At 39.7% G+C, this 23,174-nt stretch overlaps 1 protein-coding gene across 2 annotated transcripts in view; it reads right to left on the bottom strand.

Moving 5' to 3' along the window:
• Positions 1–23,174, bottom strand: part of trappc8 (trafficking protein particle complex subunit 8) — a 48,433-nt gene that overhangs the window by 19,039 nt on the left and 6,220 nt on the right. Inside the window, exons 7-20 of one of the 2 annotated variants that reach the window (XM_028444132.1) lie at positions 22,270–22,366; positions 21,234–21,496; positions 20,401–20,516; positions 20,175–20,325; positions 17,174–17,274; positions 16,824–16,929; positions 11,037–11,168; positions 6,264–6,488; positions 5,411–5,516; positions 5,001–5,195; positions 4,108–4,280; positions 3,962–4,030; positions 1,597–1,693; positions 1,299–1,453 (exon numbers count right to left, since the gene is read on the bottom strand). In XM_028444132.1, the coding sequence (XP_028299933.1) occupies positions 1,299–1,453; positions 1,597–1,693; positions 3,962–4,030; positions 4,108–4,280; positions 5,001–5,195; positions 5,411–5,516; positions 6,264–6,488; positions 11,037–11,168; positions 16,824–16,929; positions 17,174–17,274; positions 20,175–20,325; positions 20,401–20,516; positions 21,234–21,496; positions 22,270–22,366 (1,986 nt within the window). The remainder of the gene's footprint in view (positions 1–1,298; positions 1,454–1,596; positions 1,694–3,961; positions 4,031–4,107; positions 4,281–5,000; positions 5,196–5,410; positions 5,517–6,263; positions 6,489–11,036; positions 11,169–16,823; positions 16,930–17,173; positions 17,275–20,174; positions 20,326–20,400; positions 20,517–21,233; positions 21,497–22,269; positions 22,367–23,174) is intronic. The other variant, XM_028444133.1, reaches the window with a different exon arrangement.

Below are 23,174 nucleotides of genomic sequence, written 5' to 3'. Positions count from 1 at the left end.
GTGGGTACTGCCGGGCGGGCATCAAAGTGTCTGTTGGAGGAAATATTGGTGGTTACTGTGCAGGGCTCCATGTTCTTGTATGAATGTATGAATGTATCTAATGGATGACCTCCTGCATGAGTCCTGCACACAGCGTGGATATTCACTGCTCGGTGCAGTTTAGGAGCCGTTTTACAAACATGTAGAGTAGGGGTGAGTATTGGCAAAGATGTTGCAATACGATACGTATCGCGATACGTGGGTCACAATATGACATTATTGCAATACTCTATCCAGCCAATATCAAAATTAAACGTAGAGATGAAAAATCAAGTTGCTGTATATGTTCATCAGAAGATATTGAACATTCAGAGGATAAATTGAGTCAAAACTATTTACTTCAAAACATCCTATATATTATTTATTATTAGTGTTTTTGCTACACACTGCCATCATAAAATAAAGTGCGACAAGTTTCTTTTCACTGAAACTACTGTGTAGAAGTCTCAAAGTAACCATTACAACATAATGACGGCATTGTAACAACTTAAAGTGAGAACATTAAGGATAAATCACCCTGAGTTACTGATAATGCACAAAAATAAGAAAAAATAAATTATCCTATTGTATCAGTTTAAGCACTGATCTGAACAGATTATGTGAAAATCAAATGTCGGCATACATAAATATTGCAGGCATTACACACTGCCATCATAAAACCAAGTGCATCAAATAACTATTGCAACACATTGAAAGCATTGCAACCACCACTGAAGTATTGCACAAATCCATCCATCCATCTTCAAACCCGCTAATTCCCGTTTATCAGGGTCGCGGGGGTCTGCCGGTGCCAATTTCTGGCTCTCATTGGGAGCTGGGCGGGGGTACACCCTGAACAGGGCGCCAGTCCATCGCAGGGTGACATAAACAGACAACCACTCACTCGCTCATTCACTCTTATGGGCAATTTAGAGACTCCAATCAACCTAACAGTCATGTTTTTGGATTGTAGGAGGAAGCCGGAGCACCCAGAGAAAACCCATGCAGCACGGGGAGAACACGCAAACTCCACACAGAAAGGACCCAAGTGTCCACCCCAGGGCTTGAACCCAGTGAACCCAGGACCTTCTTGCTGTGAGGTCGACGTGCTAACCACTAAGCCACCGTGCACCCGAAGTATTGCAGAAATACACAAAAATATTGATTAAATATCCAAAAAAAAAGAAAAATAGATTTAAAATCGGCACCCAAAAAAAAAAATCGTAATATATCGTGAAATTAATTTTTTATCACACCCCTAATGCAGAGAATGTTTTTACCTCCATCAGCGGCATGGGAGGTGTTATGAGGAGGTCCAATCGTCTGTCTGGACCATGTCGAACCAGCATCTTGTCCTCTTTGGTCACATTGAGTCGTGGGCCCTGGATGTTGAAATCCTGTCTTCCGCGTACAATAATATCTGATGTGTGCACACCTGCAGGAAGGATGACACACAGTGGATCTGTTCACCCGCTTTGGGACTGTGTCACACACTGTCCAACACTTTTCCTTTTTGGTTAAAAAAAAAAACTAAGAAAATCACATATGATGTTCATGACGAGAAGTATGTGCATTTACCTTCAGAGGTTTCTTCTGTAGAGCCTCCTGCCAGATTATAGACCACGCCCACAATGTTCAGATGACCCGTTCTGTGGGGCAGCAGCCTGAGCCGGGCCTGACACCAAGAGTGTTAGAGAATAATAACTCCTTTTTTTTAAAAATTTATTTATTTTTATTTTTTTTAAATCAAACACATTTAAAGCCTGGACTCTATTTCCTGAACAAAATCTTTACCCACTGCATTTTGGGACTTTTTCTATAGCATACGTAGTGCAAAAGTTAAGATATTCTAATGCAGTGATGGGAAACTTTTATCACAACAGGAACACAAAAATGTGATTGTATCTGATCTGAGGCTCACATTATCAACATTCATGTCAGCATTTAGAATAAACACCATATTTTTTGTGTTATTTGGCACCTAAATGTATTGCTTAGTGTGTTTTTGGTGTCAAAGTGGGCTGTACTATCAAGCTGAATAAATATATCCTGATATCTCTCCGTTAGCTTCACTTACCCAAACATTCTCAATCACAGAGCAGCTGTTCTACAAAGCAGGTTATCAACATGTTTACCTAACCTAGGTAATTTCAACCTGGCAGCATGCGTGCTCCCATAAAAGGGGCGGGGACTGCAGTCACCAAACACAGAGGAACCATGCAGCGCAACCTACATCACAATGAGGAATATTTATTTAAAATATGAAGAATTAAAATCCATAATTCATACTAAAAACAACACTGTGTAGGAGACAAAGTCTGTGACCTGTTTACAGATACCACAACGCCCCCTTTCACTACAGGAACTGTGAATCTAACCCTTTGCCTTAACACCTCCTTTCTTTCACTGACTGAGACCAAAAATGCATCCAGAAATTTACGACCTAACACTTAATCTCCCCCCTGCTTGTCACGGACTAAGGCAGGTACACTCTGCTTTCAATACACGCTTTAAAAGTGGACACAAATTTTTAATGCAAAGTTGAAATGTATTCCTCCTGCACCGTTTCCATTAACTGCCTTAATTCACAGGAAATACAAAAATCCCAAAGTAAGGTTACATACAGTAAAGTACGGTTTAAGTGCTCTTAAGGTTATTTCTCAGTAACATTGCAAGCAGTACAGTAATATGGTGTTTAGTCTTAAACTGACCAGAAGAATATGATCTATGAACCTCTCTTGATTTAACTGTTATAATCTGACTGTTCTGAGTTATATTCAAACGTCTTTTTTTACCAAATAAGTTTTTCCTACACACCCACAGAACACGCGCATGAACCAACCACAAGCACACAACCACCCAAATCCATCTGATTGGTTGCCGCAAGGACATCGACCTATGGTAAATGCTTATACCCGCATAAAGTATGACGCACTATGTGGTCCACAATAACGCTTTCCGGATCCAGACAAGCTACAATCTCTTCCATCGGAACTCAAGGTACTCTAAACTTCAAATTCCAATTCGGCCTAAAGTACTGATAGCTTCTCATCTTCATGCTGATCTCACAATAGCTCCCACACACACAAACAATTACATTTGTTTCTCTTTCTTACACTAAGCTTTCTCTTTTTAATATTTTTATATACACGAGCATTTATCCTTAGCTTAGTGAGCGTAACACTTTTTTAGTTTGTTTGTGTAAATAGGTTTAACTTGTTTGATTAATAAATGTTTACACTTAACTATTCGTCTGTGGTTCATGTAATAAATATGGTTTGCAATTGAAGAGTAGACAGTTTGACAAGAATTCACACAAGGTATCAATAACTTTCAGTGATCTAAGACACTATAATAACTCAGAGTTTCAAAAAGATCTGAGGCACTCGGAGAGACCGTAGGTAAAAAGCCTTTATTCCATGAGGGCTATTTAATCATAAAAAGCATGATATTTATGATTAAACAGTCCACAGAATGACCTGCCCATTATTGGGCAGGTGGTTTTTCAAGAAAACCGATTGGTTCAGAGGCGGGGCTTTATACTGGATCAGATGATACACATCTTAACCTAGACCTGACCAGGTTAGCCGTTCAGCCTAAATTACCATGGTGATCCACCCGGTAAGAGGTTAACCAACGTCGTAGTACAGCACATATGGAATACACCCCGGAAGTTAGTGCGGTATAAAAAAAAAAATCCAGCTTCATAGTAAGGGCCATTAGTGTATGCCTGTTGTCGTTTTGTATATTTCTCTGTCATTTGTGTATTTTGGTTGTTGTTTTGTAGTCTGTTATGAGTTATTTGGCAATTATTTGTTTTATATATTTTTCAGTTAATTCTGTGTGTTTTGGGGGTAATTTTGTGCATTTGCTGCCTGTGTCTGTGCTGTGAGTTGCTCCCGGTGGGTTCCCTTTAGACTTAGGCTTTGTTCAACGCTCTTACCACTTTAGTCTCCTCTGGGGCCAGAGAAAATTCTTGGATTATTTCTGTGGTGGCAATCTCTTCTTTTATCTGACAGATAGGATAACTGTGCATTACAATCAAATTCTCTCCATAAACAAGTCAGTAACTTTGGCAAAGTTCCTCACTTCTTGTGCAGGATTCTCCTCATGTGTGGCAGTCTCTTCACTCTTGTTGGTTACTTCTGTTAATCCTTCTGATGAAGCTTCTTCTTCTCCGAATCTCCAGAGGAGGGAGAGTTTAGACAAAGCCAGAGAAACTTTCAAAGGGTTGCTAAATGTCACTTCCACAATGATTGGCTCTGTGAAGACAGACATAAACTGTGATAGGAAGGCAAGTGGCATACATATAGCCTACTCTAAGGGTAAACAAATGTAAACACAGAGGGGTCTGGCTCACATCGTGCTACGGTAACCCACAAGGATGGAATGCGAAAAAGTCCAAAAAAACTGTGGTGGAAAAAAAAAAGGAAAAAACTAATTAAATCGAATTTTTTTTTTTTTTAACTCGAATTTGCAAAATAAAAATTGTTTTTATCTACAAATTTGATAAATCAATTAAATCGATTTCTTGCCCAGCCCTATCCCAAACCTTGGTGTTCTGATGGACTTAGATCTGACATGCAGCTGTCAGATGAAATCGATCCCAAAAACTTCTACCACCTAAAGAAGATCACCAGAGTGCAAGGTTTAATGACTCAGAAAGATCAGGAGAAGCTGCTCCATGCTTTGATCTCCAGCAGACTCAACAATTGTATTGGTCTTCATCAAACATCTACAGCTGGTCCAGAATAAAGAGGTCAGAGTACATTAGTCCAGTTTGTCTCCCACTCAGCCTCAGAATAGACTTTAAGTTCTGCTGCTGGAGAGACCCCGCAAAGAGAGCCCCCAGCAACACCCCTCCACGCCCCCAGAGATCCATGCCATGCCCGACCACACCCTCCTGATCCCCACACAGCAGCCCAGCCATAAACAGAGGGGCCGGGCCGTTCTGGAAGCCAAGCTAGCATTTCTTAGCTTACCTTCCACAACAGCCAGTGGGTGGCGCAAGTTGTCTGTGTGCTTATTTAGGCAGCACTGTGTAGGCCTGAAGTTTGCCGGAACAATCCCTCTGTTGGCAGCAGCAACAAGTTGCTCCTCTAGATGACACCAAATGGCCGACACATCCTGGTCGTACTCCTGATCCAACGACACGTGGGTGGCTGCTTGCTTTTCTCCTGCACATATCAGATCAGTGAGAAATTAAGGGAGAGTCCAGCAGGAAGCGTTCACCCATCACACACCCTGTTTGTTCCATTAGCGTTGTTCCTTGTAGGAGAACGTGAGAATGTCAGTCACTCTCATTCAGTAATGTCATAAGAGATAGTCTTGCTGACAGATGAGTTATCACTGGGGATTGAAGAAGAGATTTTTGTTGCAATGAGTGTTTTACCTTCTGCGAGGCGGCGCTCAGGTCCAAAGTAAACCCGCGTTGCTGAGCTTTGGATGCACGGCAGGGGCAGCTGTGGGAGGCTGACTTCATTTGCATTCTTCAAACTCTTAAAAACAAAAAAAAATAACTTGAGATTTCTTTTCTTGACTTGTCTTCGAGTCTGCTGTGATGACACTGGGTGAGTAAATATAATTGATGTTTCAAGACGGTCAACTTCTTTAATAAGCCTACATTCTGAGTGAACTCATCCTTTAGTAACTCCGTAAGTTGATCATTTAAACCATAAAAACAGGGCTGTTAATGATAAGTGCTGTAAACATACGGCCGGAGAAGTGATGAGCCCCTCGTTCTCCCCTTTCACCCGGTTCCACACACGCACGCAGTTGGAGCGATAAAGTAATGGAGTGACCAAAAAGCACCACTATGTTTAAAAGACTCATCACAATTGAAGTGACTGCAGTCGCTACAGTCGTGTTTGGTGCTAACGCACCTTCACTCTTTGATAGCGAGAAAAACAATGGTGGACTTTCAAAAAAGTTTTCATCAGGTTTGGGGTGGAGCTCAAGAATGAAGTTGACAGCAGAGAGGAGGGTATTTTTTTTCCCAGATTTAGCTTGTGACATCACAAACTTTAAAAATTTGAAAGAGCATTTTTCTCCGTGTTATAACACTTACACAGACCACAAACAACTGGATGGTTTTATTTCACATTTTGTGTGCCGGTGCACACTCAAGTTACCTAATTTGTGATCAAAAAACTGCAAAAGTGGATTTTTCATAATATGTCCTCTTTATGAAGTTTCACACAATCAGACACCTGCATGTTTACAGGCATGTAAAATGAGGACATTACCTTGTAAACGTAAAGATACTCTCGAAGAAAGGCACCCTGCTGTGCGGCGATCTGTCTGCTGTCGTTGATCAGAATCTGCCTGAAAGCAGTGACGGCGTTCTCTGGCTGGCAGAGGGTGAACGACTGACGACCAATAGTAAAGTTGATGTGATCCTCTGCCAAAGACCAGCCCCTATCTTTGTACACCTGCATGGCCTGGCAGTAGCAGCGCAGAGCATGCCTCCTCTAAAAGAAGAAATGAGCTTTAAAAAACATCTCAATTGATCTCAACTAGAGACAGTTTTTATCACTTCCAAATGAAACTTTGTTCTACAGTTTAGTGACTTTTCTTTTATATTTTAGAAATTTAAAACAGTAATTCTTAAAATACAGACATGCAGGACAAATATAAACACCATTATTGTATAATCAAGGGTGCTAATGTACTTTCTTTTTGTGCGTGTACAATCATGACAAATGTATTTTAAACAACTGAAGTGAGGCAGCTCTGTGAAAGCTAATGAAGCCTTCTGATCTACATGTTGTTCACAAGAAAAAACATGTAGAGTTTGCAATCGTGCAGCTCTGGTAAAAAAAACGGTGAAGCTTTCTGTGTATTTTAAGAACTCAGGGTTGTTGTTTTTTAACTTTACATTAGGAGTGTCACATTCAGCTCCAAGACAGCTGAAGAGCAAACAATAGTTTCATCAATAAAGCCTACAGAAAGTGACCTCTTCCATACCTCCATAAAAAGAGAGGCAGGAATCACAACCCTGAAACAGACTACAAACTACAAAGTGTGGCTGAATAAAACAAAAAGGCAAAAAAGCTGGGTTTTAAGGGTGCTTAGATTATTTCAGTGTGACTTTTAGCAGAACAGAGTTGTAACGTTGGCAGAGAAAGTGTGATTGCCGTTGACTTACGAACAGCAATGATTCATCCACAACTCACCATGGATGAGAAGATGAGTTTCTTCACAGGAGGTTTGAAATATTTGTGAGCGCTAGAACATTTAAGGTAAGTATTAAAATGTTAATCTCAATGTAGTATTCACAGGGGGCCAATGGAGTAAGGTGAGCACAGAGGAGATGAGTCCAGCAGCAGGATTGTGGATTAACTGGAGGCAATGGGAGGAGCTCTGACTGATTCCTGCATACAGGTCATTACAGCGGTCCAATCTCACATGAATAAAAGCATGGACTAGTTTGTGCAAGAGGAAGTAAAAAAATCCTTTAGACAGGTATGATGAATGTAAGAGACTAAAGGGTGAACCTTTGATGCTAACCCAGTCCTCCAGGCACTTTAAAAGTGAACTCAAATGAAGCGGTCCTCTCCGTCAGCAGTAAGGAGCACATCATCAGTGACTGTGAAAAGCTCTGAATAATCTCTTGAAAGAATTTGAAACGGGTTTCACACTTCATAAAGCTGCCCTCACTTCTTAAATCATTTTTCCATTATTAAAGTGTTTCATAGCCTTTATGTATATTGGTAAAGAAAGGATGGCACTGCATTGGTAAACCTAAGACAACAAATGCAAATATAGGAGGATCAGAACGTTAACAGATATGATATTTTATTACAACTATCGGCCGATAATATCAACCTCCTCTCATCCCACTTCCTCCACTCACTTATTTTGCCAAAAAAGGCAGCTTGACTTTGAAGATCGGTCTGTAATCATTTAGGTTTCGTTTTTTTCAGCAGGTGTTGAACTTTGGAGTGTCTAAAAATATATCTATCTATAAAAGCAAAAAAGGTCTGTGTGTGTGCGTGTGTGTGTGTATGGTGCGAATATCACCCCGACGTAGTGCCTGTTCGACCTGAACCTTTCTCAACGGCTTCCAAATACCCCGAGTGTGAGCATCTGTTCTTTTGGAGTAATTTGGTGTAGCAAAACATTCAAAACCCTCTCGGTAATGAGCGCGATATTGAGCGTGCTACTTCCGGTTCATGACGTCACTGTGTCGCAGTTTGTTTAGGTTAAAAAAAAAAAAAAATTTAAACGTTTTTCTACTGCTAAACGTTATTTAAGTTAATATTTCATGGTTATTTAAAATCATCCCCGTGATCCCAAACTTCCTTTAAGTCGCGAGTCACAGAGTCCACTTCCTCTTCCGTCTCCATGACTGTGGGCGGCGGCTGTGCTGATGGCTATTAGCCGACTGTATCACAAACATGGTTATTTAAAATTATCCCCGTGATCCCAAACTTCCTTTAAGTCGCGGGTCACAGAGTCCACTTCCTCCTCTGTCTCCATGACTGTGGGCAGCAGCTGTGCTGACGGCTATTAGCCGACCATATCACAAACTATCTGCTTTTTCAGGCAGAGGAATTGAAACTTTTTTGTGAGCGGATGGGTCCACAACACGGCTCCACTATGATTATTGTTTGTTCTGCGCAAGGGTGAGTGTTTCTTCTTATATTATTCTATGTGTTAAGATGCTAGCGCTAAAATGTAAACACACACGCGGCTGATGTGCGTGCTTGCACTATACCGGGATGTACAACCTGCGACAAATGTGCATGACGCGTGTGTGTGAGAGATAACGCAAGGAGGATATGGAGGTACACACACATTATGTGTGTATCTCCATACCTCCACTTTACATATCAGCTCATTCACCCAATCACTCTCACATTCACACACCAGTGGGACAGGACTGCCATGCAAGGCGCTAGTCGACCACTGGGAGCAACTTAGGGTTCAGTGTCTTGCTCAAGGACACTTCGACACATAGTCAGGTACTGGGATCGAACCCCCAACCTCTCGATCAGAAGACGATCCACTACCACCTGAGCCACGGTCGCCCACATCGCCCGGGATGTGTGAGGTAGACACACACACACATACATTATGTGCATGACGCGCAGGCGTGTGTGAGAGTTACCGCGCACGGAGCAGATGGAGGTAGACACACAGTATTTATATAAAAATATACTAATTGAGTCAAATAAAACAAAAAAAACTAAATATTTATAGAAAAAGTACACAAAACGACAACAGATATGCACAAAAATATGCAGAAAGACTCCAAAAACACACAAAATGACTCCAAAAAACATACAATACAGAAATATAAACCAAACAACCAAAAAATATGAAAATGACTCAAAATACACAAAAATAAATATTTATGCACAAAATGACAACAGAAATGGACAAAACTACACCAAAAAAGATATAAAAACACACAAAATGACTCCAAAATCACACTACAATGGCAACAAAAAACAATAATTATACAAAAAATGCACAAAAACACAACAGAAAGATACAAAAATACACAAAAGGACTCCAAAAAACATACATTACAGAAAAAAAAAAACAAACAAAAAAATATAAAAATGAGTAAAAAAACAAACACATTTATCATGCACATTAAACCAGGGAAATCGTACACGCTATTTTATTTTGCACCCGCAAATATAACCCTTTACAACACTATAGAGTACGGAGTATGTACACCTCTTTGTACATCCAAACTTCAAACACACACTCATTTGGCCATAACTGACAACTCTACTTAAGCTAGTACCACTATATGAATGCATACTTCCGACGGGCACTGTACTATTGTATATAAATTAAAGATGAGGCAAATATGATGATATCAGAGGATGATTGAAAAGAGATTAATGAACAGCAGTGGAAGACAACTTGCTCCTTAACATGGAGGGAACACAGCCTGAAGAACATTATAAGATTCTTTAAAACACCAGCACAGAATGTATATCGTGACACAAAGTGTTGGCCATTTTCATGTATTTTGGAAATGTTCATCCATTCAGAACTACTGGCAAGTCTATCGACAAAATTCTGAATGTATACCTCCTATCTACATTAGAGGTCTTATGCTTGGAGAAAGTAGACATTAATTGGACAAGATTTAGACATAAACATGTCTATAAAATAATGATGATGGCAAGGAAAGAAGCAATTATCAGAAAATAGAAGAAAAAGAAGGTTGGCGACTGAAATGAAGTTATGCACAATATAAATGTCTGGGAAAAGTTAACTTACTCCATGAGACTAGATTTGGGAAAATTTGAAAAGATTTGGGAAAACTGGTTAAAATTTGTGTGACCGATTAGGTCTGATTTTGTCCGAGAGATACGTATTGCAGGAATGTTATTTAAAAAAAAAGAGAGAGAGAGAGAAAAAAATTGAAGTTGTTGTTTTGATTTTTTTACTGAAAACAGTAAATGTCTGACAGTTTAACTGTTCAAGATGTCAGTCAGTAAATGCCATGTGAATCCTGAACATGATTTTGTTGATGTTTATAAGTACATATTACCTATTGTTGTTTGTTGTTTTTTAACAGAAAAAATCTGAGGAAAAATGCCATCTTTTATTTCGTGAGGATGTTGGCAAAGAGAAAAAGGACTCAACCATTATGTACCTGTTGCATGGAGATTGTATGTTGAGATGTTTCAATAAAAAGAAGAAAAAAACAATAATAACAAAGTTGAAGATATCTGCAATAAAAGGGCTTACAAGTGAGAATAACTGCTTCAGTAAATTACTGTGGACAGTGTCCACGGACAGGGAGGAAACAAGTGTTTGTTTGAAGTGGGTTGGTAGTTTGAAACTGTGCCATAGGAGAGAGGGTTATCCTCGGGAGGAGACTCTGTATTCTGCTCTGACATAGTCCATGTTAGAAATAAAATTATGGACTAACCTTTGTGCCATGTCACTGTCATATTTAAATTCCTGACTGCATTCACATTAAATATGAACATGTTTGATGCCTGCACTGGAATTAAAAAGCAGCCTATAGCAAAATATAAACTCACCTGTCCCGCTTTGCTGAAACGATGACCAGCCAGGATCATATGGAAAGCAAACTTCCGCACCATCGGGTTACGCATGTTTATAAAGCAGTAAGCAGCCTGTTCCAACAGCAGAGCACTGCGCAGATCTGAGTCCTGAGCACAAGAGCAAAACAACAGAAGTAGGAAAATGTTTGCTTCCAACACCTTTCAATGTATTATTCATCATATGGGAAGTAATCATTTATTTACTTCATATATATATATATTTCTTGCTTTCTTTTTTTTTGACTTCTTACTGCAATATATTTTTTCTTCTCCAGACGAGGAGGACAGTGATTCAATCGACACCATTTTTGTTTTAGTTTGTTCTCGGTGTTCCTTGTGAAATCAAAATAAAAAAAAACTCTGCGAATCCACGTCCTGCAATGCGTGGAAATGTCAACAAACGAAGTGTTTACAGTGGAGATGAAAACAAACTGAAAACAAATTTTATCTAATAAAAAAATTATCAATCTTTAAGTAAAAATTAATAGAATGAGTGACAGTTATTTACATACATTGTCCTATATTAAAATAAAGTTGTGCTTTTTCTTAATTGTTATGCATTTTAAAGTCCAAAGTAGGGGATCAGACACTGGGCAGCAGCAGAGATGGAGATTTGGTTTGCAAGTTTGTTGTCTTGGCTTGGACTGGGGATACTGGTAGTCCTGTTCTTATTCTGATATAGGGTTGGGTTTGGAGTTTTTGGCTTTTTGTAATTTAGAGCTTAGACATTGAATGTCCAACGTCCCCTTAAAGGGTACCTATAGTGAAAATGTGTATCGCAAAAAAATTGTTAAATGTATACCCAATAAACAATATGTGTACCTTCTTATTAAAAAAAAAAAAAAAAAATCACTTTAAAAGGACTTTTTAGAACAATTTTATGCCATCAGCCATAAACCATGGAGAGTCGCCATTTTGGACAGGATATGACGCACTTGCATTCTTCGGCGCGGCTTGGCGCTTTAAATAACTGGTGCATTGTGGGAGGTAGAGGCACAACACGTCTGTTTTCATTGTGGGAAGTGTAGCATTTCTGTTGGCTCTTGGCACTAAGCAGCCATGTGTAACCCCAACTATAGCGATAAAAGTGCAGCATCCAGGTTGTATGTTAGGAGAGGATTAACACTAGAAGTCCCAGGGATTTCTATATCCCCCCAGAAGTCCCAGAGCAGGGTCAAATGAACTCTAGGACCAAACTGACGACTCTGATGGCTACAATTTGCATCTATTCATTTGTAAATGAATCACCTGAGAAATCAGCAGGGGGGAGAGCCTGACTCTAACAATGGAAGTCTGGAATGTTAGGGGGAAGTGCCCTGGAAGCTAAAGTCACAATGCCCCGTTTATTAACTCGTTCTGCTTGATGCTGGGGGAGAACAAACACAGACTACAAACATTGAAAGAAACAGAGTCACCTCTTCCAACACACCTGATTCAAATGATTATCAGGCTTCTGCAGAGCTGGATGATCATTTGAATAAGGTGTGCTGATTAGTGGCCCTCGAGGACCGGAATTGGACACCCCTGGAATACCCTGTTGTCATGCAGCCTTTTGTGCTGTGGGGAATAAATAGCTGGCTGCTTCCACCTGCTGACACTCCACACTTATTCTACTCAAAATGCAGAGAAGATTTACCACTCAAGAAGCGTTGGAATTGATCCTGAACAATGCAAACCCTTGTGACTCAGATGGGGAGGACATAAACCTTCAGCCAAATTCGGATTCGGACTCTGAGCTGTCTTCAGGTTAGATTTCCCAAACATCCTATTTTCATTTCCTGACTTTATTTTTATTTAAAACCGAAGAAAAGAATAATTTGAATTTGTTCACATTGCAGATGACGAGACTGCTCCTCATCTGGAAAAGAGAGCTCGGTTGGAGAGTGAGCCCACAGAGACAGCGAAAGAGGGCACAGTGTGGCATGAAGAACATGTGGGTACAATTCTCCGTTTCACTCCAATGGAACCGTACGCTGCAGATGGAGAGCCAACAGCAAAGGCCAGAAGAAGAATCAGGAGTCGCCTTCAGAGCTTCCTCTGTTTCATTACTGTTGGCATGCTCCGTCCCATTCAAGAATGGACTATTCAGCATGCACGGCAAACGGAGCAGACGGACTGGTTCATGATCCTCCATGAACTAATGGCATTTATTTCTGTTATTATTTTGAGGGGGGTGACCAAGGTTCCATCTCTGCGTGACAGCTGGTCAGCACGCCTGGGAAACCCACTTATCACTGGAATTATGTCACGAAACCGTTTCCAAGACATCATGCGTCACCTACGATTTGATGACATGTTTACGCGCAGTGAGCGAGTGCAGACAGATAAGTTTGCTGCAATTTCGGATGTGTGGGGATCGTTTGTTACCAACTGCATCACATGCTACAACCCTGGTCGACACATCACAATTGATGAACAGCTTTTCCCATCGAAGACTCGCTGCTGTTTCCTGCAGTACATTGCAACAAAACCCGACAAATTTGGCATAAAGTTTTGGGTGGCTTGTGATTTGAAAACAAAGTACATCTGCAATGTCCTCCCATATCTTGGAAAGGACCCCAGTCGTCCCAGTGAGGAGAGACTTTCTGAGAGTGTGGTGATGAAGCTGATGGAACCATTTATGGACAAAGGCAGGACGGTCACCACGGACAATTTCTTTTCATCACTGACACTTGCACGACGACTGCTCAGCCGGAAAACCACCATCCTCGGGACAGTCAACAAGATTCGCCGGGAAATTCCTCAGTCAACTAGAAAGATGGACCGCAAGGAATTCACCACTCAGGTATGTTGTTGGTCTTTTTTATTCCATCAACACCTCTGAGTGTGTCATTGTGTTTAAAACCGCTATAATAACAATTTCTTCTTTTTTTAGGTGTTTTCCACCACTGGTGCCACGCTGACGGTGTATGCGCCCAAACGAAAAAAGACCGTCTACATTCTCAGCAGCATGCACAGCGTGGTTGAGACTGAGGAAACCATCAAAAGGAAGCCAAACACCATCACCCAATACAACACCACAAAGTGCGGAGTGGATGTGATGGACCAGATGGTGCGGGAGTACAGTGTGCGCACAGGAACACGGCGATGGCCAGTCGCCGTGTTCTACAACATGATCGACATGGCGGCACTCAATGCACATCTGCTTTATCAAGCATGCACCGGGGTGCAGGAGAGACGGGTGGACTTCCTGGTTCAGCTAGCAAGAGAGTTGGCTAACTCTCATGTGAGTGAAAAGAAGGCACTCAAAGAGCAACTGCGCCAACAACAACCGCCTACACCAGGCCCTGGGAAAAGGGCTAAGTGTCAGATCAACCATTGCTGCAAGAGCAATCGCGCAACTGTGCGATGTGTTCATTGCCACAAATACACATGTGGCAAATGTAGGAGAGAGATACCGTGGCAGTGCCAAGTATGTCACGAGTCTCAATAAGAGGATGAAGGAGATTCTTCTAAATATGTGCACAGTTGCTTTGTTATTATCATTATTTTTATTTATTTTTTTTTTACACAAATAAAAACCATTGAAAACAAATCACAGTTGTTCTTTTGCACATTTCTCACACCACACTGTCATTAAAAATAAATAATTTTTGTGTTCTCTTTGGGTCAAATGACACCTCTCTGGGTTTTATAGGTAAAAAGTTCATTTGACACCTCTGTGGGACTTCTAGTGTTAAATATCACCTTTCTCACCGACTATCTGCTTCTTGTAGACTCAGCATGCAGAATTAGCCAAACGGACAGAGCTGTTGTTGCCAGCATGGTCAGCATGTGTAGTTAGGAGTTGGAAGTGCAGAAATATGGCGAGCAACTGTGATTAAAGGGCCCATGTTAAGTTAAATCAACTTTTCTGTGCTTTAAACATCATAAAAGTGCTATTTGGGCTTCATACACATGCCCAAAGTGTTTTTTTCATTGATTCCCTCAATCGTTAGTCAGAGGGTAATTTACTCCTTTCTTACTGCAGGGCGAGCCCAAACACCTTGCTCCAATTTGATGACGTGTTGCCACTGAGCTGGAGAAGCTGCGCCGCCAGGAAGCTCTCTGACGTGATTGACATGTAAACAGACATGCCCACGAAAGTGAACATTTCAGCATCCTTTCCGCAGTGCTATGTATGTATTTTCTACAGTCTATGTATGTACCAGTGAACGCCCCGCCCCCACGCTCTGTCTGTGTTTATAAAGCAGCATGAGCTCGGCTACAGAGTGGGTGGAAGGAGGGCGGGTCGTCCTCTGGCCCTATGTCACCATGCGGGGAGGAGGAAGTCAGTGTCCCGTCTATAGACACGCCCACTCATGAATATGCATAAGTGGGACGCAAATCAGCCTGTTTTGTGTAGTGTTGCTTAGAAAGTAAGTTTTCAGAGGCTAAAACACTGAAAAACAGGCAAGTTTGGAAAAATAAACCTCAAATACTATGTTTTAGTGGTTCTTGGAACAAATGGAGATGGGTGAAAAATAGCATGACATGGACGCTTTAAAGTTGCGTGAAAGGATATATGATCATTGACAGGAGGATACGTCGAGGATCAACTCCAGTTACCCATTCTACGATTGCCAACGTATAAAGCTTTTACTAAAAAAGAAAAGAAAAGTCCGGGTACAAAGCATGTGGATAGACATCTTCGTGACCACAAAATAATTTATCTCGAAGCTGCTTTTCAAAGGAGGAGGGACTTGCTGCTTTTAAAAGGATTACGAACAGACTAGGATTTGGCAACATTTCTCATGGACAGGTAATAAACACGTTTTAATCTAAAGTTATGGCACTAACAATAAATGTGTAGTTTTTGTAGTTATGCAACTTTGTTATGTTTTGCAATGCGCATGCACAAATGTAGAGGTGTAGCTTCTGGTAGATTGACAGAGGCAGCGGAGAAAGTAGAGCTGTTGAGGGTGGGATATCGAGACGTTCTCTCAGAACGTCTCGAAAAACACAGAACGTCCGGAAAAACACAACTTACTCATCATTGCGCAACAAACTAATGATGCATTTAAGTAACTTATATGTAAACAATAAGCTAGGAATCTCAGTATCTCTTGAATGTTGACTTTAAAATGTATTGATTTTGCAATCTAATCTAATTTAAATTTGAGTGTACATTTGGTCGTACGACAGGAATCATGTGTGAATTATGAAACATTGGTATCTAAACAATCCCAGCCTACAAACGATCAGGTTTGATAAATGCGGTGGCTGAATTTGATCGTCATTAACAGGGGTGTAGCACATTTTGGGCCCTGGGTGCATACCATCTTGTCAGCCCCCTACTGTAAGTTATGTAACAATCTATCTCTGACTGTGTGGACTGTGAACAGCCTCTCTGCTTTTAAAAACCTTCTTAAAACATACTTGTTCACTTCGGCAGCACTTAGTCACTTCCTTTTTTTTTTGCCTGTTATGGTTTTATCCATTGCTGCTTATTGTGTGTTGTGTACATAATTTCTACTGTTTTTACCTCTTATCTGTTTAATTGTTTTGTCTATTTTATTTTATTGTAAAGTACTTTGGTAAGCCTGGGCTGTTTAAACATGCTATAGAAATAAAGCTGACATTGACATTAATAAACACCAAAGCTTGAATATGGTCGTACACCCCATCATACACAAATCTGAATGTCTGAACACTTGAAAAATGAGGGCCAAGGAGTCTCATTCAATCAGCTGTGAACAGGACTGACTAAGAGTCTCCAGCTGCTCAGTAACATCAGAGAGTGTGTGCTATAGATCAGGAAGAAGTGAAAGTCTGAATCCCCACCTCACTGGTCATTTTAATAAGAAGCGTTGCAGCCTCAGAGTATTTTCCTTGACTCTTGAGTATTTCTGCGCTGAGTAAAGCACAGCGCTCAGCCAGGACCATGTTCCTGAAGAAGAAGAACAAAAGTAAATTTAAGTCCATCCTTCACGTTTTTATGACATTTGAAGAATGACCTCTCCTGCCATTACTACTGCAATCTTACAATTATGGGTTCCATTGGTTCACCCTGTCCATGTCCACAAATATAACAGAGTGGAAACTAGTGCAGTCCACACACTGAAACTAATCCAAGGAGCAGTAAACCTGTGCCACTAACCTAACTTCACTGTCTATGAATGGATGGCACGTACTTGCACAGGTCTCTGTATATCTGTATTGCAGTGTCCATGTAGTGAGCTGGGTAAGGTCTGGGAGCTCCTGCCTGCAGAAAGGCTGACACTGCAGCCATTTCCTACACAAGGAAAGAAAGAGAGAACAAGAGGCAATAAGCACTCAAACAGCAAAGTGCAGTTAACAGCAGTTTGATCAAAATACAACTGCTCTGTTTCATTAGTAACCAAAAGGAAGAAGCACTGGAACCTTCTGGAAGAGAAGAAAATATGTGGCAGGAAAAAAGAAAAGAAAACGTATATAAGGGACGGGTCTACCAAAGAAGCCCTGATGCTCTGGTGAAACACATGTTTTTCTTTTAAATAAGCTAAAAAGCAACACTTCATATTTTGTTGACATCATTACAACCTCATAGTAGAAAGCTTAAAGAAAAGGAACATTTAACATGATGTCAAATCTCAGCACAAAGCAAGTCTAGAGTTCACTTTACAATATGATTTTTTTCCTTAGCAGTTTACCAAGTGCAGGCAGGTTAGTCCCCTGCTGGTGTCCAACCAGTGGCTACAGCCCAGAACAGGGCCAATGCTCACTTGGTACGGCCCACAGATGAAAGAAGAATGAAAATAAAAGGATTGTAACATTTCATTCAGGCAAAAACATCTGTTTTCCCACAATGCCAAGCTGCAGTAATAACCAGTGTTGGGAGTAAAGCATTACAAAAGTGATTTTTATGTAACCCAGTAATATAACGCATTACTGAAACAAAAATCAGCAATATACTCATTACAATTTCAGTTACGCAAGATACATTGAAACTTTAATTAATTCCACTGATATTCCAATGAAAACAAAAAAAAAAAGTCTCAAAAGTGTTGAAGACACCACCGTAAATTTTACCCATTTCTGTGGCGTAGAAGAAGAAACTTCGCACTAGGAATGTGCGATATTTTATCGTTTATGATTTATCGTCAAAAACATTCTCACCGGTAAGAATTTGTCATCCCACGATATAAACAATAAATTCCCATGTCGAAAATTAGCGAGGGCCACGGGCCATTTGTCCCTCAATTTAGCTAAGAATGCCCCAAAAAAATGTGTTCCATGGACCAAAACTGCCCCTGTTTGTTGTCAACTTTTATTCTCTGGAGCAGAACGTTGTTTATAGAAGCTCTGCCGTGCACTGCCATCGCCCCCTTCACACACTGCCATCTGTCTGTGTGTGAGTGCTCGTCTTAGCTACCTGAAGCTACCGTGCTGCGATACATCATGGACCGCTACTTGGTTAAAACCAGACAACCATCCAACAAAGGGAACCAATCCAAGTTCCTCTGTCAAATCCACCCAAAGTTCCACAAACACGGGGACAGAGATGAACCTGTATCAATGATTATGAACTGGAAACTCAACTAAAGCTAACTATGCTAAGCTAACCCACCGACACAGAGCTAATGCTAACCACTCCATATAAGGAATAGACCAAGTAAAAAGAACACATCTTACTGTTTATGGTCAGATTTAACACTTTTCTATGGAAGGATAAAAGCTAAACATGTCACACGTGTGAAATAAATGTTAGCATAAATACTAATGTCACTATTAATCCGTTCAAATTTGTGAAACGCAATATTTTTTAATTATATTTCACGTGTTCACAGACAAAGCTGGTCCCATTAGACTAATGTAACTATTGAGATTATTACACTTAAATATACTGAATGATTAAATCATCAGCTTGATCTGGTTTAATTATAGGAAATCAGAGAAATATTCATCAATCATAACTTTATGTAACTCATTGTCAGATAAATGAAACAAGATTCATCAGCAGTAAAAACACGAATGGAGTTATTTTTGCTTTTCATGTGCTTTTTTTTTTAGAAAATAATTTTATTTCAAATGAGGAAATAAATGAATTACATACAATAACACTAATAGAGTGACCCACATGCACTAATATATTCCATAAAATATCAGCTCATGAACTCTGAGTCAGCAGCTATTGTAGCCTTTTTAAATGTGTCTAATGTTGATGTATTCACATTCATTTGTGTTTGTAAAGAACCTGTTTACACTTTAAGTTGTGAATTATTATTATTTTTTTATTTATAGCTTTTATTTATCGTGATTTTTATCGTTATTGTGATTAATACCAGAAATTATCGGGATAATTTTTTTTTGTCAATATCGCCCGTCCCTACTTCGCTCCAACTTCCTTCCTGCAGAGCGGACTGTTGTAAATCATAACGCATGGCCATGGAAACGACTTGCACATTTAGGTGGAATTACTCCCACGATTTCAAATTCATTTCTTCATACCTAATGATACCTGAATATTAAGGCTTTCTTTTGTGTTTTTGTTTAATAGATACATTTTTGTTTGACTATTTTTCTTTAAAAGGAAAAGGAAAGTGTTTTGTGGTGTCACATTTGTAGACAATAATCTGTAATAATATCAATGTAATAGGTTTAGTATTTTAAAATGGCTTCACGCAACATAAAAGTGCGACTAGCACATTAGTAACTTAAAGTAGTGTAACTCAGACACATTTTGTAGGTGGTAAAATTGTAACACAAATGCTATGCTTTTATGCCTCTAACTAGTAATATAAAATGTATTACAATTTTAGAGTAATTTGCCCAACACTCGTAATGACATCTACAGAATGTTTGTTATATGGTTCTATTTTTTACAGTGTTTTTGAAAAATTAAAAAGTTTACTTTTTGAAATGTTAAGTAAGACTTAAAAAGACAATTCAACTTAATTATGGATACTCATCTGTTACCTGGCTGTTTAAAAAGAAAGGTTGACAATTTTACTATTAATGAACACACACAATTTAATGTCATATTAAACTTAATGTTTTAATTATTAGTAATTTAAAAAAATAGATTATGCTTTAATGAGAAAACTGTCATTTTTTTTCAACTGTAATTTATGGAACTAAAAATACAAAACAGGTTCCAATGTGTGTGAGTGAGTGCGCACGTGGGTGCATGCGTGCGTGCGTCCGTGTGCTCACCAGTGCCCCAGCAGCATACAGCATGGCTTGGTCAGACAGGAAGTCTTTCTTAGCCGTATGGTAGCAGCTGTATGCTAGCTCATAGTGCTGAACCAGGAAGCACAGGTCGGCCATTTTCCTAATCTGCAGTTCCGGGGCTTCTGGGGGATATCTTCAACCAAAGACAAGAAGCATTAAAGCAGGGTGTGTGAATGCAATCCTGATGACGTGATATGCGAGAGCTTACAAGAGGCCACAGCTGCTCTTTGGTTCAGCGACTGCCTTTTCTGGAACTTTGCCACCACCAAACCACTTCTTAGTAGCAGTCAAGAGAGAGCGACTCAGACCTTTCCTGGAAACCAGCTTTAAACAGAGACATTAAACAGGTGTGAAATGCGTCGATGGGTTACGCAACCATCCAATCAAATCAATGGAAACTCAAACCATCAATCATCATCATCATCATTAGGATACCGTTATTTGTTAAAAAAAAATAAAAAATGTTAAAAAAAAAAAATCTACATTTCTGAAACTATTTTTATGCTGTAGAGGCCATTTTATCACAGTTTTGACAATAGGAGAAAATAATTAGCTACATTTTACATCAGATGCCACATTTTCTAGCTATTGAAGTAATTACATAAAAGTTACACAAATAAATTCCACATTCATATAGGCTCCTATAGAATTTGTAGATTAAGCCTTAGGGAACCAATGTTCAAGACACACTTATAGGTTTAGGAGAACCAGTTGTTCGACAAATGAAAAAGCATATATTAAATTATGGAGAGGGTACTTATCATATGAAGAGGGTGTACACATGAGTTGATAAAAATGCAAAGGGGGTACACGGGACAAAAAAGATTGGGAACCACGGTGTTAAATAAAGGAAAGGCCCTTGAATCAAATCAAGTCAAAATCTAATTGAGGCGGACTGTAATATATCGGCCATGAATCCGACTGTTGTCCAAACAATGGATATTGTATCAACAAACCCCGACTAATCAGCAGAGCTAACCAGCAACATCATTAGAAACTCATAAAAAAATGTCCATGCTGCAGTAAATGGTGGCATTGCACCTGATCATTGAGCTGTCTGATGTTCTTCTCGATGTGCGGCAGAAGGCCTCTGAAGGTGAACTCCTGAATGAACTGCCTGATATGATCATGGTCACTTAGGGTCAGCCACGCTCCATGGCTTCCCGCTCCACCAGTCTGGGGATCAACTTCTCGGTTGCTCTTCTTGAGCTCCGTATTCACGGTCATCAGCGTTTCCAGGTTGCCGGGGCTGATGGATGCATCCAATTGGAGAGGATGATTTTCCAGGTTTCCCGACATGACATCTAGAGGGCAACAAAGGAAATGTTTCACACACCAAGTTTAAGACAGAACGCAGCTACACACACACACACACACACATCTATACAAGAAGCTAACCCTAGTTAGATATTTAATTTGGTAAACTTCATAAGCATTTGTTATGACAAGTAAACTTTAAAATGTACATGTATCACACCAAGATAGATTTTTAACTGAAGAAATTTGTAGGTGGTGTAAAAAGTTTAAGCTACACTAGACATGGATGCAACCCTGTGTCTAATTTTGTTTGGTCCCCAAATTAAATGCACAATGTACCTCTAGAGATATATAAAATTACCAAAAAATATACAAAAGTGCAACAAAAATAAAGAAATATAACGCAAAAGCATACAAAACAACAAAAACGCAATGACATTAAGGGCCTGTACTGGAAGCTGGTTTTCCTCCTATCCCGCTGACTTCTGAGATTTATTCGGTGTGAACGGTACTATGACGCTGGCTAACTTACTGGGCTAAATAACGACGGTAACTTAGGCTTAACAGCTAACCTGGTCAGGACCAGGTTTTGTTCTGGCTACGGTATGAGCGAGTATGAAAGCCCCGCCTCCTGACCAATCAGTTCCCTTAGAAAACGACCTGCCCAAGAAAAGATGGATCATTCTGTGAACACATCGCTGTCTGGATCTAATGTGACAGCTTTTAAATAAATTCACCCTGGTAAAATTACTAAGGTAATGCAAGGTAATGTTTGTGTGAACAACAAAACCATCTCCATTCATTAGAAACCTGGACAAACCATGTTCTGTTTTACTGTCGACCACATCTGAGGCATTTGTTGTTTCCTCATCAGCAGGAGGATCATCTGCAGATGGGACCGGGTCATCAACTAAATCCTGCAAACAATTTGGAATACTGTTTCAGTACAAAGCATCAAATAATGTCATCACATTCACAGCAGGACAAGATCCACCTTCACTCTAACTCTTTCACATCCTGTCCACAGTTTAGTGCTGGATGATTTTTAAGTGCATTGTTTTTTGTTTTGTTTTTTTTTCAATGCACTTAAAAATGACTGCAGACATCAGATATATTGTCAAAAGTGCAACTTTATTGCTGTGATTGTCCTCAAGAGTTAAAATGCATAGAACAATCCCAAAATAAAAAGTAAATGAGACTCTGTCATTCAACAATTTCAAGCTTTAACTCAGGTTTAAGCAAAAGTTCAACAGCAACTTCACAGTCGCTCAAATTTTCTGATTAAGAAATCATATAACTACATATTTTATAACATATAACATCACAATTAAAAAAAATAATAAACTCTTCCCTTAGCATCTCAGCATAGTGCGAATAAAAAAAATAAACATGTCTGTGGCACACAAATAGCCTACTCAAAGGGTAAACACATGTAAACAAAGAGGGGGCTGGCTCACATCGTGCTACGGTAACCCACAAGGACAGAACGTGAAAAAGTTCAAAAAAAAATGTTTTTTTTTTTTTGCTTAATAAAATTGTTTCTATCTACGAATCTATTTTTTGCCATAGACATATGGTTCAGTGCCATACATTACATGTGGAAGCATTGGTAGTACAGCTGTCTTTTGAAACATAACGTTGTTACTTTGTCTGTGTTCTTTTAAAAATGAATCACGAGTCCAGAATAAAGTCGACTTGAAATCATCTTTTCATATTCTGACAGCA

Source organism: Gouania willdenowi, chromosome 4, assembly GCF_900634775.1.
Source record: "Gouania willdenowi chromosome 4, fGouWil2.1, whole genome shotgun sequence".
Classification (NCBI taxonomy): domain Eukaryota; kingdom Metazoa; phylum Chordata; class Actinopteri; order Blenniiformes; family Gobiesocidae; genus Gouania; species Gouania willdenowi.
Note: the sequence above shows the minus strand (reverse complement) of the source record. Positions and strands in the feature narration are given on the sequence as shown.